The 16,648-nt window shown below is 49.0% G+C and overlaps 2 protein-coding genes across 2 annotated transcripts in view; one reads left to right on the top strand and one right to left on the bottom strand.

The window, feature by feature from the left end:
• EMC1 (ER membrane protein complex subunit 1) overlaps positions 1–10,635 on the bottom strand; it is a 26,368-nt gene extending 15,733 nt beyond the window's left edge. Inside the window, exons 1-11 of the mRNA XM_012656924.1 lie at positions 10,497–10,635; positions 6,266–6,390; positions 5,559–5,624; positions 5,236–5,329; positions 4,257–4,385; positions 3,284–3,410; positions 2,566–2,715; positions 2,073–2,240; positions 1,493–1,564; positions 1,065–1,127; positions 302–424 (exon numbers count right to left, since the gene is read on the bottom strand). Coding sequence (XP_012512378.1) covers positions 302–424; positions 1,065–1,127; positions 1,493–1,564; positions 2,073–2,240; positions 2,566–2,715; positions 3,284–3,410; positions 4,257–4,385; positions 5,236–5,329; positions 5,559–5,624; positions 6,266–6,390; positions 10,497–10,591 — 1,212 coding nt within the window. The 5' untranslated portion in view covers positions 10,592–10,635. The remainder of the gene's footprint in view (positions 1–301; positions 425–1,064; positions 1,128–1,492; positions 1,565–2,072; positions 2,241–2,565; positions 2,716–3,283; positions 3,411–4,256; positions 4,386–5,235; positions 5,330–5,558; positions 5,625–6,265; positions 6,391–10,496) is intronic.
• On the top strand, positions 10,591–16,175 carry MRTO4 (mRNA turnover 4 homolog (S. cerevisiae)). Its single transcript, XM_012656936.1, has 8 exons — positions 10,591–10,928; positions 12,681–12,739; positions 13,658–13,761; positions 14,462–14,543; positions 14,817–14,884; positions 15,183–15,334; positions 15,673–15,749; positions 15,872–16,175. Exons 1-8 carry the CDS (start codon positions 10,901–10,903, stop codon positions 16,019–16,021), a joined length of 720 nt encoding a protein of 239 aa, XP_012512390.1. The 5' UTR covers positions 10,591–10,900; the 3' UTR covers positions 16,022–16,175.
• Positions 16,176–16,648: the final 473 nt, after the last annotated feature.

The following is a 16,648-nucleotide window of genomic DNA, read 5'->3' as shown; positions in this document are numbered from 1 at the left end:
CACAGTATCATTTGTAAAACCAGGGCAGTAATAACCACTTCACGAGACTCTTGAGAGGGTTAAATCAATTAACGCATAAGTAAAAAGCTTGGCACAGTGCCTGGTGCAAAGTGACAACTTGGCATAAATGTCACCTGCCTTTACTGTGACTTATGACAAGTCAGTGGCTCAGTAAGAACGAGAACCCAGGTCCAGAGAGCCCTAATCCAGGATCCATGGCCATGACCTGGCCCTGAGGAAATGATGCCCCATGCCAGGAAGCCCACAAGACAAGAGTCTGAGGACAAAGGCTCCGACTCACCCGCTCAGGCCGAGTGCCGCTCTGTTCCAGGCTAAACGTAATCGTGGTGTCCAGTAGCCGCCGACCTGTCTCCACTAGGTAGAGGTTAATGGTGTAGGTCTGGTTGAGGCAAGCCAGAGAGTCCTAGGGGTACAGAGAGTATGGGTCAACTACAGGTATCCCCCAAAGTCCCCCAAAGGAAGTCCAAGGATTGGGGGCAAATACCCAAGAGAAGGAGCCAGCCCGAAAGGGGAAACATTTGCAAAGGAAAATAAAAGGAGAAAAGAAAGCTAAATCCTAAGGCAGAAATAAGGTGCCTGAGTAAATAAATCAAACTACAACTTCTGTATTTGTTTTGGAAGGAAGCCAGTACAGTGTCGCAGAGACTCCCCAAGAGAGGCGAGACTGTGAGCAGGGACAGGGAGCCGGAAAAAGCTTCGGAGACGGAAGCCACAGCAAGAACCTGTGCCTCCAGCCATGGTCTCACGCTTCTGCTTCAGGGCAGCTGCACAGATGACCACTCAACTCTACCAGCCGGGATTCCAAAAGAAATGGGGAAACTGAGACCTGGAGGAAGAAGTACTTAGGGACAGATTCTAGGGATTCTACCTTCTAATCTCCCAAAGAAAAAGATGAAGAGAAACAACACTTAATTTGCAATACTTAGGAAACCCCATTGGAAGCTGGGAAGTCTGAGACCTGCTCCTAGCTGAAGCCATTCCCCCAACTCTACTGGGTGGCCTGTGTCTCTAGGCCTAGCACACTGCCCAATGCCACACCCTACCTTTGGACTAGACTTCTCCGAAAAGCTCCCCAGTGACCCATCTTCAGAATTGCTAGGCTTCTGCTACGGGAAAGAGAAGGACAGGAGAAATTTCAGCCAAAGGGTCACTTCCCAATCATCAAAGTGAAGCTTTTATTTCTACGTCTTCTCTGCACTTGGGAGAAGGCAAATGTCACTTCTCACCCCTGCCCACGAAGCCTATGCAGCCCTTAACAGTCCCAGATGCAAGTGAGGCCATCACATTAGGGTCTCATGCCCGGGAAGAAACAGGGTGTGCAGAAAGCTCTGTCGATGAGGTGAGATCTCATTTCTCAACCTGCTGGGTTCAAACTGACCAGGCGAATGTGCCCAGACTGCTGATTCTCAGCATTCCAGGCATAGATAAGAAAGGAAAACCCCAAGTGCTAGCTATTGTTCTCAATACTCACCGCTTCATTCCGACAGGTCATGACTGCAGCCACCGTCTTCTCTCCAGTGGTAGCAAAGCTCACTAGGGCAGTCTGGGGGAAAAGCCAGGTGTCAGCTCCCAAATGGGGCCTGTACTAGCCAGCAGCCTTGCAGAGGGTTGCTTCTCTGGGAAGGCCCCTTGGCCTTGGAGTTGCAAGTGCTCCCCACTGTGGAGCATAACAGCCAGGGCATTTGAGAGCAGAGGGAGGCCCCAGATGCAGCAACAGCTGAAAATAGAACTCCTCTACCTCCCAAACAGGCACAGGTCAACCCTAAATCCCATGCTGCTCTTAGTCTCTATAGAGATGCTCTAATTTATGTCCCCACTTTCCTGTGGACTCAAAGGAAGACAACTAGTTGTACTCTAAAGATCCTTTGTAACGCTCAGGAGAAAAAGTACCATTTCTACTGTAAGGCTACCCCTCTCAAACCACTGATGGGAAGGTGTCATCAATTTGGGCTTAAGAGCAAATGTCTCTGGAGTCAAAGGCACTGCTTTCTAGCATCCGTGTCATGGCTACATCCTCCAGAATCCTGGGAAACCATGCTGCCTGTAGTTACCTGTGGGAAGTTTTTCAGCAAACTCAGGGCCCCGTGATCGTAATGCAGCAGAGCGTAGTGGTTTGGGGACAACTGCAGGAAGAACTGGGCCCGAGATGGATCCACTGGGTTGGGCTGTGTGGGGAGGACCCGGGGTTGGAATCCACTTCCAAATTCTAAGTCGAGAGACTAGGAGGCAAGAAGGAGGAGGGTTAGAGCTAGAAGCCAACGAGACACTGACCCACCCCAGGCTCACATGCTGTGCCCCACTTTGCCAGGGAAGTAACTAGGCCATGGCAGGTGGCTCTAGAAGCTCCTGTTCAAGTTCGCCAAAGGAGAGACTGGCCCATTTCCCCTTACACCAGCTCAGCCAGAGGACTGAACTTCACCCCATGGCTGCCATGGCTCAGGAAGGAAGCAGTAACACTGGAACACTCTCCAGGGGAATCATGCTGACCTTTCTAAGCCTTGAAGGTAATTCTGTGGGCCAAGGGAAGGAGCTGTAGCCTCTAACCTGCAGTGGGATCTGCCTCAATTCCCACTCCGACTCCAGGGCCAAAGTTTGCAGGGAACGTGAGCTTGCGTCGGGGCACACCAGGACAGCCTCGTCCACCACGCCACAGGCTCCGGCGAGATGCTGCAGCCATGGAGTCGAAACCCTGACCTAGGGGAGCGGCGTCGCAACAGGAGGCTGGTGAAGGATTTTACATTTCCCTCTCAGCTCATCAGCATATCCCTGCCAGAATCCCACTGGGCATCCATCCGAAGCTCAAAAGTTCTTCCTAGTTGGTTCAAAAGAAGTCCTGTCCCCAACACCCCACACCTCCAGCCTCCCAAGAGCCCCCAGAGCTAGAGAAAAAAATCAGGATTTTCTTTCTGGTCACTGGAAAAATATACCAGATAATTCTAAATACCTGATACTTCAAATAAGCATTTCTCTACTATATTTGTCACATGCAGTTTCCTATTGCTATTTTACAGCATTATCTTAGAAAATACTTACAGGCAGCGACTAGATCGATGTAATTTTTAGCTTAGCCAGCCCAGAAGAGCATCATATACAAATACTTTAAATAAATGTCTGATGAGAAGGCAGCTCGCAAGTGATCAGAATCAGGAATCATAAATGGCTTTTGCATCTGCCCGGCCAGGTTCCTTGGTCCCCAGTACAAAGCAGCTCTCAACTCCCCTCCCTATTCACGCAGTTCTTCAAGCTGGACGCCCTGCCATACCTGCTGGACGATCTCTCCGTCTTCGACATTAAACTTGACAATGTTCACGTGGCTGAAGGGAACGACTCCGAGGGCCCACACCACCCCGGAGCCGTAGGAATACACCATCTGGTAGTGGATGCTGTCACTAAGAGAGGGAAGAAGAAGCAGAGAGCAACAGCTGCAGCCCTAGCACAGGGGCATCCTCAGGGGCCCTCCAAAACCAGGATGCCAGTCCTCAGCCAGGTGTCAGTAACCAGCAATCCCAGATAGGTTTTGTTTGGCTCATGCAGTTTCAATTTTGTTTGTTCGTTTTAAATTTGAATTAGTTATCAACATTTAGAACTGAGATTATACTTAAAAATCAGATTTCCAGCTTTTCTTAAAGTTACATGTGGCAACACCAGGCCACCCACAGGCATGGAGGGCACCAATCAGTGGTACGGCTGCCCCCTCGAGGCAGGCCAGGCACACTGCAGCTCCCGACAGTCCCCGGCGGCCTGTGTGCTCTTGGATGTCCTGCACCTGGCCCCACAGGAATTTGAGGTTTTGAGCCCTGCTCCAAACACCTCTCTCCTGCTCCTTCCCAGCTTCAATGATTTCCACCACCAGGACCTCTGGAAACTATCTCAAACCTCATTCAGCCCTACCCTGGGCTCTTCTCAAGTTGTTCTAATTCTTAATACAAACGAAAGGCTCAGTCTAACTTGAACTGGAAGTCAAAAAGCCCAAAGTCCCATGACCAAGAGAAAGTCAGTGCTCCTTCGCTTGCTGGCTCTAGTGCCCCAGACTGAGTTTTCTCCTCACTGCAGAGAAACTACAGAGGTAGCCTCCGCCTTCGAGTTCAGGCCAAGATCTAGCGAGTGTAAGACCTCCACACAATACCAACACAAGGCAGGCTTGGGTCAAAACAAATGCTTCGGGACCCTCAAGGAAAAGGAGGGTCTTGCAGAGAGCAGCATGAGGCAGCTGTCGCTGTGAGAGGCAGCCTTACCTTTCTGGGAGATGTTCCACCCACTTGAGGTGCCCACTGGAGAGGTGATGAAGGGCAAGAGTCGTCTTCTTCAGGACCGCGACGTACCTCACTGACTCCTGCAGGCCGACTAGCCCAAGTGCCTGGAAACTGAGCACAGGCACAGGCTGAGCAATGTCCACACCTGCAGAGCCATGGGCTGGAGGAGACAGTCCAGAACACTACCACTGTTGCTCGGGGGGTAAGGAAATAGGCTTTGGGTCAAACATACCTAGATCCTAACTCTGGCTCTGCCTCTCATTAGCCGACTTAAGAGCCTGTACTTGCATCCATTCGGCCACACTGCTTCCCTAAAACCCCCCAAATCTCCTAAAGGTTGTTTCCTCCCTACCCTGGGACTTCACAGCAACTGGACCAACCTTCTACCACACAGACAGTGCTATCATTAGTGGGCTAGGTGCCTGCCTCCCCAGCTGATGGTGAACTAACTCCCTGATGACAGAAACATTCAGGTGTGCTGCCATCGCGTAGGGGCTCACCAAGTGTTTACTGAGTGAACTGCTATCAGAAGATGCATAACTAATGCAAATCACCCTATCATTTAAAAAACCTTAGCAGAGATGTAACAGTAACTCAAGCTGTTCTCTAAACATAAAACTGAAACACTGACGGTTTTATATTATGTTTTTATATCTAGAACATCTGAAAACTCACAAGTCATGTTAAGATTAGGAAAAGCATTCAAGTACACAAACAACCACTGCACCTTGCACAGAGCTCTGCATCTAACAGGTGCTCAATTAATGTTGGCTAAGTAAACATGTGTTCAATAACCTCAGGCACATCCAGAACTGGGCATTTGATATTCATGTTCACTATATTTGGGCTTTGCAGTGGTCCCTGGGAAAAAACCACAAGGCCTGGAGTTGCTGTCTATGCAGATCTGTGTTCCAGCAAAGCCTTTAACTCAGTCAAGATAAAATCCAGTTTCTTCCCCTACCTGCCACTGTCCAAGGTTATCTCCCAGTTCAGGCCCCCGATGTTAGTCTCCCAGGAACGCATGATTCGGCCTCCATTGGACACAGTGATTGCATCTGGAAAAGACAAGACCGTGGTGAAGTCATTTCCCAAACCTGCTCTGTCACTGCCTAGGGTCTGTGAGCAGTGGCCTCACCTCTGATTTATGGGTGCAAATAAATGTTAAACAGGTATCTTCACTGCCAGAAGGACCCTTTCCCCTTCCCCTACCAAACCCTGTACAAGGGAAGGAATCAAGGAATAGGATAGGGAGTCATGATGGAGACACAGCAGGACCATGCTTACCCTGTCCGTGCAGCAGCATGGCGTCCACAGCCCCTTCTGCCGTGCCCTTGTCAACATGGCGCCACACTGAGACATGAAAGTCAGACGTTACTATGGACCAAAGAGAGGCATCCAAGAAGACTAAGAGGTAACTGAAGAGCTCTTCATTTGCACAGTGGTGTCCAATTTTATTTCAAGGGAGGGAAAGAGTGCAGCCAACTAGCAATGAGCCAGTCCTACCCACTGCGTAATCCGGGGAGGAGGGGTTGAGAGGAGACAATACTATCCAGGCCCCACTATGATCCCATCAAACATATAAATGAACAATGACAAGATTAACAGAATCCATCCCATTTGCAAGAAAAATAGTGATTGTAAATTCTATTTCCACAATTTTAGTGCCTGAAAACATCCAGCCAGTATAGGTAATTAAGCAAGGCATCTGAGCCTTGACTGCAAAATAGAATAATGTGGTTTCTGCAGCAATATCTTATTTAAGGACATTCAGGACTCAGGCTGAGGAAATAAACTGCAAAGGCCAGTTATAAGAATATATTAAATACTCCAAGATGGCAAGACTGAAAAAAAAGTATCAGAATCCACAAAGAGAGGCATCTTTTTCTCTAACTTGGAAAGCAGCCAGGCAGACTTGGCAAGCACTGGCCATTCGGCTTCACTATCGTCAGCCTTCCCACCCCCACGCCTACCGGTCTACACAGCTCACTCACAGATCTCCCCAGTGCGAGAATTCAATGCTGCAATCACATTCTTCTCTGTGGCCACAACCAATTTCTTGGATCCAGGGGAAAATTCCAAGGAGGCAAACTTGACCTTCCCAACATACTGCTGTCTCCTGAGGAAAAGAGGGCGGGGGAACATAAGGGGCCCAAATCATCACTGCACAAAATGCTCTGGAAAAAGACAAACCACAGGGTTATCACCAGCACACCCATCTTAGGACATACAAGAAATACTTGTTAATGAGGAGATCTGAACTAAAGCAAGATTTCCATGCAATACGGTTAGAAGCAAAGGAAATAAGAGATGAGAATTACCTCCTAATAGATGAGAAATACTAACGGTCTTCCTTCTAACTGGAAGCACATATTTACCTTAAGATAAGTGACACTCAGAAGAGTACGTGGTCTAAACCCCACAAGAACAAACATTATGGACCTCTGGTCCTCTCTGTGTCCACTGATAGTGGGACCAAGCACTCAGCCGACAAACAAAAGAAGAGACACAAACCCTGCCCTCAATGAGCACACAATCCAACTTTCCTTTCCATTTTCACTGACTACTGGAGAAAAAAAGTATGCAAAACTTCCAACCAGACTCCATAGATTGGGTCAGGCCCTTGTTCTCTCCAGCCCTTTCTAGCCCACACACATATTCAGGATCCATTTGAATCTGCTCTCATACTTTCCTTGGGCCATACTCCGTCACGTTCAACACTATCACCTAAGCATAAAGGGAATATAGTTAGCCTCACACGGTGGACTACTGAGAACAGAGGATGTGTTTTGTATTTGCTTGCATGTTGCTGTTAATGAAGTACTGCAATCTCTAGCACATTGAATACACGTGACCATGACATTTACACTGAATTTCTCACCATGATAGTTTAGTCTAGCTAAAAAAAAAAAAAAGAAAGCTGATGGTAGAGAGCCAGGTTTATACGACATTTGTCAGTTCTACCTGTATTTCCACATTTCTCACTGTACCCACTGAACAACTCTACGAAGTGAATAGGGCAAATATTATTACCCCATATTACAGGTGAGGAAACCAAAGTCCAGAGAGGTTCAGCGAATTACTGTCAGAACTAGAACCCAAACTAAGACCTTCTGACTAAATACCATTCTCTTTTAAAAATATTGTTATGTTTTATCCGAACTACAAAAATGCCTGCTTGCTCATTATGGAATATGTGAAAAAACATAAAGATATAAAAATAAAATTTTAAATACCTAAAATACCACCATTCTGGATTGTATCCCCCAAAATTCATTATCTTGTAACTCTTAATCCCCCCAATGTTACTGTATTTGAGGACAGGACCTTTAAAAAGGTAACTAAGGTTTAATGAGCTCAAAAGTACAGGATCCTAATCCAATAGGACCGGTGTCCTTAAAAGAAGAGGAAGAGACACCAGGGATGTTCGAGTACAGAGAAAAGGCCATGTGGGGACACAGCAAGAAGGCAGCCAAGGAGAGAGGCCTCGGGAGAAACAAAATCTGCCAATACCTTGATCTTGGACTTCCAGCCTCCAGAATTGTAAGAAAATAAATTTGTTGTTTAAGCCCCCCAGTCTGTGGTATTTCATTACAGCAGTCTAAGCAAACTAATAACAACTATAGATTGCAACTATATACATTATAGTTAGTTACTTTATAGATAACAACTATATACTTTAACATTTTGGTGTACAGTCACGCAGCACATTTAACAAAGTTTCAGTCAGTGACAGACTGCATTTATAGTGGTGAGCCCATAAGATCATAATGGAGCTGAAAAATTCCTATTGTCTAGCGGGTGGCGTCATAACATCGTAGCACAAAGCATTACTCACATGTTTGTGGTGATGTTGGTGTAAACGAACCTACTGCACTGCTAGTTGTATAAAAACATACTAGTTAATGATGATAATGACTATGTTACTGATTTATGTATTTACTACATTTTTTTAATTAGGATTTTAGAGTATACTCCTTCTGCTTACAAAAAGAAGTTAACTGTAAAACAGCCTCAGGCAGGTCCTTCAGGAGATGTTCCAGAAAAAGACACTGTTATCAGCAATGACCTCCATGCACATTATTGCCCCTGAAGACTTTCCAATGGGAGGTGGAAGAAAGTGATGCTGAAGATCCTGACCCTGAGAGGGCACAGGCTAATGTGCGTGTTGGTGTCTTAGCTTTTAACAAAAAAGTATAAAAAGTAAAAAATAAAAAATTTTTAAAACTCTGAAGGATAAAAGCTTATAGCATAAGTCTATAAAGAAAGAAAATATTTCTGTATAGCTGTACAATGTGTTTGTGTTTTAAGCTAAGTGTTATCAACAAGAGTCAAAAAGTTTTAAAAAATTAAGAAGGTTATAAAGTAAAATGTTACAGTAAGCTAATTTGTTATTGAAGAAAAATATTTTTAAAAATTTAGTGTAGGCTGGGCGCGGTGGCTCACGCCTGTAATCCTAGCTCTCTGGGAGGCCGAGGTGGGTGGATTGTTTGAGCTCAGGAGTTTGAGACCAGCCTGAGCAAGAGCGAGACCCCGTCTCTACTAAAAATAGAAAGAAATTAATCGGACAACTAAAAATATATAGAAAAAATTAGCCGGGCATGGTGGCGCATGCCTGTAGTCCCAACTACCGGGAGGCTGAGGCAGGAGGATCACTTGAGCCCAGGAGTTTGAGGTTGCTGTGAGCTAGGCTGACGCCACGGCACTCACTCTAGCCCAGGCAAGAGTGAGACTCTGTCTCAAAAAAAAAAAAAAAAATTTAGTGTAGCCTAAAGGTACAATGTTTATGAAGTCTACAGTAGCATACAATAATGTTGTAAGCCTTCGCATTCACTCAGTGATTCACCTAGAACAACTTCCAGTCCTGCAAGCTCCATTCCTGGTAAGTAACCTACACAGGTGTACCTTTTTATCTTTTATACAGTATTTTTACTGTACCTTTTCTGTGTTTAGATAGGTTAGGTATACAAATACTTAGCATTGTGTTACAATTGCTACAGGAATGTGCTGTACATGGAGCAATGGGCTGTACCTTACAGCCTAGGTGTGTAGCAGGCTATCCCATCTAGGTTTGTGTAAGAATACTCTATGATGTTCGCACAACAATGCATTTCTTAGAATGTATCCCCGTCATCAAGCGACACATGACTGTATCTCCTGTTTATTTTTCAATTTGAAAATTGCATATACCTAGTATTCTGCTAAATTAGATACACATATCCCCTGCTGTATACGTGCAATATGTACATATGACATTCTGAACATTTGTACACATCATTGTATTTGTCACACTGTCTGGCACAACAGGCATTCAACGCATATACGAATCAGTTTTTCCAAGACAGAAAATACTTCACAGAGGAGGAGATATCTGAGCTGACCCCTGAAGGACAAAGTGTAAATGGCAATAATAATGGGTAACATTTAATGATTGCACTTAATGAGCCAGGCATTGTGCTAAGTAATTTAATGGGGTTATTTCATTCATTCTCACAACTACTGTAGGAGATAATGGACTGTTAGAAAACCCATTCTAAAGACCGGGAAACCAAGGCACAGAGTGGTTAAGGCACTTTCTGAAGATCACACAACCTGTAAATGGCAAAATGGACGTTCAAACAAAAGCGAGCTGACTTCAGGGCATTAAGGAAGAGTGAGTGAATGAATGAATGGGTGGATGATTGGCATTTCCTGCTGATTAGAGTTTGGGGCATCCCTGCTGTGAGTCTAGGGCTGGGCTAGGCTGAAGGGAGGGGGACTCAGTTTAGGACTTGTAAGACGAAAGCCCCTGTTTACATGCCTACAAGACATCAATTCGAATAGGAATGAAAGTTCACTGAGAGCTGGCGACCTCTAACACTCGACAAACCAGAAACCTGACAGTCATAGAAATGAGACCTGACGGGAAGGTAGAAATCAGTGACCTCTGACCCGAACCCCAAGCACGCCTGAACGGCAGGACTGGCTTCACAGGTGTATAACCTGTAGAGTCACACAAGGATAGGCTTAGAATGACCCCCAACGCTTGATTTAAAGCTCTGCTGTAGACGTCTTAAAACCCTTGATAATTTTTTAGCAGATAGCCCCACGTATGCATTTTGCACTGGGTCCCGCAAATTATGTAGCCGGTTCTGCTGCACGGCAAACCTCCTCCCTTTAGCAAGTAGGAGACAGGTACTGGGAAAACAGCTACATATTTCCCGAATAGGCCCCAGACGTACGCACCAATCAAACTTGCCCACTTGGTCTTCATAGACCGCGGCCGCAGGGAAAAGCAGCGCAGCCCAGAGCCAGAAACCGGGAACCAATGCCGCAGCCATGATGGGAGCACAGGAAACGCCCGCCGCCGGCCCGGCATGCACCGGGCCGCAGGCTCCGCCTCCGCGGAACCATAGAGTTGAGGCTGCGCGCAGGGCCTTCGGTGGAGGGCTTGGGACTCGGAGGACGCCTGGACGCGTGGATAGTCGCCCAGCCGACGCGGGATAAAGTGCAAGCAGCGGCCCGCCAGGGAGCTTCGCAGATTGGGTCAGGCACACGCGAGGGCAGCCTCCGAGGGACGTCCCAGAGGCCCCCGCGCGGCAGGGTCCTAACGGGCCGCACCGCCTTCCGCCGCACGTGTGTTCAGCGCGATGCCCAAATCCAAGCGTGACAAGAAAGGTGGGAGAAGGGGGAGTCGGGACCCCACGGGGATCTCCGCGGGCTGGCTTCCAAACCCGCGATGGGGGCTTCGGGGAGGCCAGGACACAGGATGGCACGCCAGGACTTCCGCGAGGTGTCCGCGGCCTTGCTGAGAGCTGGAGTGGGAGCTTCGGGGCGGCGGAATCGCCGGAGGGTGGTGCAGCCTGGTTGGGACAAGACAGCGGAGACTCCTTTGCCCAGCCACTAGTGCCCTTGCCAGGCCTACTGGGCCTGGAGACAGCACCTGCCTACTCGTGTTGGCATCTCTCTCACCCTAGCATATTCAGTAAATACTTATTACGGGACTGGCATTTTTTAGGCGTTGGAGGATATAGCAGGCCTAGTTTAATTAGAGAAAGCCCACAAAACACCAAAAGTCGAACAAATATAGTATGTCAGATGGGATACAGAGAAGTTGGAAAGATATTTTGCTCAATGGTATCAGGAAAGGTCTCACTGATGTGACAAATGAGCGGAAACCTGAAGAAAGGAAATGAGTATCCTGTGGAATTCTCCGGGCAGATGATGTTCCAATTAGAGGGAACATGAAGTGCAAAGGCTCCAAAGTGGAAGCATATTTGACATGTTTGGGGACAAAGAGGCCAATGTGGCTGGACCAGGGTGTGCCAGACACAGTTGGGGGAGGGGAGTTGGGCAGAGAGGGCAGGACTTCATAGGTAGGGAATTGACTTTCACACCCAGGTGAAGTGCGTAGCCATCCTAGAGCTCAGGCAGAGGGTTCATGTGATTCACCTTTACCTTTAAAGGGTTACTGTAGTTGTCTTGTTGAGAACAGCCTGGGGAAGATAGGAGTGGAGGGCAAGGATGGAAGCGGTGAGGCCCGCAGTAGTCCAAAAGAGGGTGATGCTAGCGTGGACCAAGGGTATGGCAGTGCAGATGATGGAAAGTGTCCTGCCGTATTTCGTTTGCCCTCCTTTGCTGCACTTGCCACTGACTTGTGTGATTGCCTTTGTATGTGCATTGTGAAAAGGGACTGTGAGTGTCAGGCAGGGTGAAGAAAAAGAGGCCAGGCCCCTTCCCGAGGGCACCCAGGGCTTTGCAGTTGATGCTCTGGGTTTTCTGTTTGTTTGTTTTAGAGACAGGTCTCACTATGTTGCCCAGGCTGGTCTCAAACTCTTGGCCTCAAGCAGTCCTCCAGCCTCAGCCTCCCAAATAGCTGGGATTACAGGCAGGAGCCACTGTACCCAGCCTAGTTGGTGCTCTGTTAAGTGTTTATGGACAATTTGATTCTGTGGAGGGGTCCCAAGTCAGATCTGGCAAACCCTGCTGGGTGGGGGGAAATTGGGCCCCCAAGAGGCATTGCAACACAGAAGTGCAGATATATAACAGAGGAGATTCAGTCCCCAGACTCATCATTCACCAGCACAGGCGAAATCTGCCACTGAGAGCATTCCAACAGCAGAACAAGCCCCACCTCCACACTGCAGTGGAGATTTTGGGGTTAGTCTAAGGGGCTACGGAACAGCTGGTTTGCCTAAGTAGCAGGAGATGTGTCAAAGGATCTTTAGACGAAGGAATGCTAGAGAATAACTACTCTATGGACCCTGGGAATAGCTTTGCATGCCAGAATGATGGCAGCGAAGTCTTTGCTGTCTTTGTTTCCTCATAATAGCTGGGTCCAGCTGGGCTATCCAAGGGGAAAAGAATATGAGTCTCCAATGCATCCAGGTTTATCTCTCATCATGTCTCTTCTTTTCTTCTTTGTATTAGTTTCCTTAACCAAAACTGCCAAGAAAGGCTTGGAACTGAAACAGAACCTGATAGAAGAGGTAAGAGCTTGTTCTTTTTATTTTTCTAGAGCTTATGTTTGTTTTATAAAGGTGAGCATAGGACTTATTGTCAGAGGAGCATACTGTTAAAAAAAAAAAAAAAACCACCAAGCTGCTGATCCAGCCCCTTTCCCTCCAGCAGCAGCACCAGTAGGAACTCCCACAAAATGGTGGTTTCCATCCTTGACTGAGCTCTTACTCTGTGCCCTGCGCTGTGCTCAGTGTTTCATGAGTGTTGTTCCACTCCACCCTCATAACATCCCTGTGAGGCCACAACTAGGCGATGTTATCAGTGTTTTGCAGTTAGGGTCGCCGATGCTTGCAGAGGTTTGTTCGCCTGCCCAGTGTCAGAAGGCTAGGGAATTTACACTGACCTGCCATCCGTCGTACTGCCTGTGGCCTACCAGCCTGGACTGCAGGCCAGGTGAGCAGAGTCTCCTCCTGCACAAAGATTCCATTCCTTGAGACCACTTTGTGATGGCTTTGGCTAGTCACCTGGGCAGAGCAATGCCAGTGAGCCACCTCATTATTTACTGATAGGTAAATCAGTCAATTATTTACTGATAGGTACCTATCAGTAAATAATGAGGCTCCATATGTTGGCATTTAGCAGGAGCTTTCCTAGTATGGGTAAATGTTTCTGGGTTGACAGTTAAAGGTCAGTTCTACTTTGGGTCACAGATAGCAGATACGTCAGAAAGCTGGCAGGTAGCATGGGGCCTAGATCCATGGCTCCACTTCCCTTGTAGTTAGTGGTCCTGGTTTCAGTAATGGAGGTAGGGAGACAACCAGATCAGAGGCTTCCCCAGCTTTCCACAGTCGTTAGGGGCCTAGAGCAGATTCGTTACATCTGAGGCCAGAGTAGTGCCCCACCTGTGCTGCACCTTGAACTCCAGAGCCTCGTGAATTGTCCCGCAGCTTCGGAAATGTGTGGACACCTACAAGTACCTTTTCATCTTCTCTGTGGCCAACATGAGGAACAGCAAGCTGAAGGACATCCGGAATGCCTGGAAGCATAGCCGGTGAGCAGGCAGTGGGAAGAGTGCCCTTCTGAGTGGGGAAGGGGCCAGGCTGCTCACAGTCAAAGCACAGAAGCAATGCCTGACCCCTTGGGTACCTGTGTCATGCAGGTGGTACCTTAATAAGGACAAAGTGCCATCCTCTGCTGAAGAGCCATTCTTTTTAACTGCCAAAGCTGGTGTCAGCTCCTGGGGGCAGGACTTGTTAATTACCCGGGGTGTGTTTGAGGAATGGTCCTTTCAGAGGAAGTAGCCCCTCAATTCTGGAGTCTGGGCCTTTTATTAGGAGCATCACACAGTTCAGAATGTCAGCGTGTGCACCAGGACACAAGACAGTGACCCAAGAGCAGGCTGCGGAATCCATGTGGCTCTGGTGATCAGTCTCTTGCTGCGCTGTTCTGATTACAGCCATTAAATGTGCCTCCTCCATAGATCCAGTCTGGGAGGATTGTCACATAATGCTACAAAATGTTGACAATGTCAGGGATCCGTGGGTGGGGAAATAATGAAAGGGACCCTGGGCTGGGGACACGGAGTGTGGGTGCGCAGTGTAGAGAAGTAGGAGCCTCTGGCCACATGTCCTGCCACACAACAGCCTCGGCCTGGGCTCACTGTGGGCTCCTGGGGACTGGAGCTGGTTTACATTTAGCTGAGGGAAGGGGAGGGCAGGACACTACCTTCATAAACCCCTCTTTCTTGGTAGGATGTTCTTTGGCAAAAACAAGGTGATGATGGTGGCCTTGGGTCGGAGCCCATCTGATGAGTACAAAGACAACCTGCACCAGGTGGGTTGCTGGCCCTTGCTGGGCGCAGCCCAGGCAAAGCGGCCTTCTCTCCTGCTGCTCCTACATGACACCCCTCCCAGCCATCTGGCCAGCTGTGGTCAGGGAGAGCAAGGCCTGGCTCAGAGCTCTGGCTTCTCCCTTGACCTCCAGACCCAGGGAATGGCACTCTTCCTGCCCCCACCCCTCCCGCTGTGACAATAAGAAATGTGAGATGCCTCCTGTAGAAAACCACCACTCCAGTGTGACCAAACTGACCTCACTTGTGATTTGTAGGTCAGCAAGAAGTTGAGGGGTGAAGTTGGTCTCCTTTTCACCAACCGCTCGAAGGAGGAAGTGAACGAGTAAGCATTTCCGAGGAATGGAGGGGAAGAGCAAGGGGATTCCGGGGAAGGAATAATGCAGGGACTTTGTCCAGTATGGAGGCATCAGGTTGAAACTGGTTCCTAGAAGCCTATTATGCGGCTGGTGGCCAGTGACCGGTGACCAGAGCCATCTCTGTCCTCTCCAGCACAGCACTCTGGGCTGGCTGCCAACCAGCGGCTGGGGTGGATGGGAGGGACAGCCCAGGGCCATGGGACACCAGGTGGGCTGGGGAGCCAGTCAAGAAGCTCCCCTCCTACTACTTCTCTTTTCCCTAAGGTGGTTCACGAAATACACAGAAATGGACTTTGCCCGAGCTGGCAACAAAGCCACTTTCACCGTGAGCCTGGATCCGGGGCCCCTGGAGCAGTTCCCCCACTCCATGGAGCCGCAGCTGAGGCAGCTGGGCCTGCCCACTACCCTCAGGAGAGGTACGGGCAGTCCCTGGATTTGAGAGGTTCCAGCCTAGGGCCCAAGAGCACCGGCTTCCGGGGGCTCCCCTCTCTGGCTGGGCACGTTGCTTCTACGAGCCTCCGTTTTCTCATGTGAAAGTGGGGTTAAGAGTGCCCACCTCATGGTTGGGGTGGAAGTGGACAGTAGCTTACAGTCAGACTACGGCACTGAGGGACAGCAGGGAGCACACAGCACTGCTGGTGTGTGCTGGAGCTGCGGGGAGCAGGCAGCCGACTGGATTCTTCCAGCTGAGCAGGGGCAGAGAGGGCTCTGCAGGTTTCTGGGCCAGAAGTAACTTGGGCCCACCCCACTGCAGGTGTGGTGACCCTGCTGTCCGACTACGAGGTGTGCAAGGAGGGCGACGTGCTCACCCCGGAGCAGGCCCGTGTCCTGGTAAGTTCGGCCCCTTGAGTGCTCTGGCGGGAGGGACGGCTGCTTTGCCTGCCGAGAACCTTGCCCTGCCCTTCTGATTGCACTCATTCCTCCTGACTCTTTGTTCCCCTCGTCTCTTGCAGAAGCTTTTTGGGTACGAAATGGCTGAATTCAAGGTGACCATCAAATACATGTGGGACGCACAGTCAGGAAGGTTCCAGCAGATGGGAGATGACTTACCAGAGAGTGCATCGGAGTCGGCCAAAGAATCAGAGTCAGACGATGACGACTGATGGGATCTCAGGACTGAGGACCTCCCTGCGCTGAGCGGGTTGTGCTGGACCACGCGGGACTGCTACCGCCCCTCCGGAGGGAGAGCTCTTTATTTGGCTGTAGAGGAAGACGGGAGGGTGATGGGCACTGACTGTTCCTGTAAAGAATGAAACTTCACAGGGTGTCTCCCTGGAGACAACAAAAGGAACTTTTCTTAGGAAAAAAGGCCTTCGGACTTGTGCTTCTCTTTGGAGTCCCAGGATTCCCTTCGTTCACCTTGTCTGCCCGTTTCCCCACGGCTCCTGCGGGACCACTGTGCCAGCGGGCTCTGGAGACGGCCAAGAGCAAACCTCAGAGCTGGGGTTTCTCCTCCAGCCCTGGCTGCCCCTTGCTTGGAAGAGGGATTTGCTGAGTAAATGAGGCGCCCTGGCTGCCCTTCCTACTCCACACACACGCCCCTCACACCCCACACCCCCCCAGACCAGGGCCGAGGATCTCACGGATGCCGGGAAGACAGGAGACTGTAGCTAAGACAAGAGTGAAGTCACTGCTGAAGCTGAGAACAGTGTTGAAACTGTTCCACAGCATGTTGGGAGGTTTTACTCTTGGTGACTCTAACAGTAGGTTTTGCCCATATTCTATTTGTG

The sequence above is a fragment of the Propithecus coquereli genome, unplaced genomic scaffold (assembly GCF_000956105.1).
Source record: "Propithecus coquereli isolate 6110/MARCELLA unplaced genomic scaffold, Pcoq_1.0 Scaffold528, whole genome shotgun sequence".
NCBI lineage: Eukaryota > Metazoa > Chordata > Mammalia > Primates > Indriidae > Propithecus > Propithecus coquereli.
The sequence above is the reverse complement of the archived record's forward strand: the minus strand, read 5'-3'. Positions and strand labels throughout refer to the sequence as shown.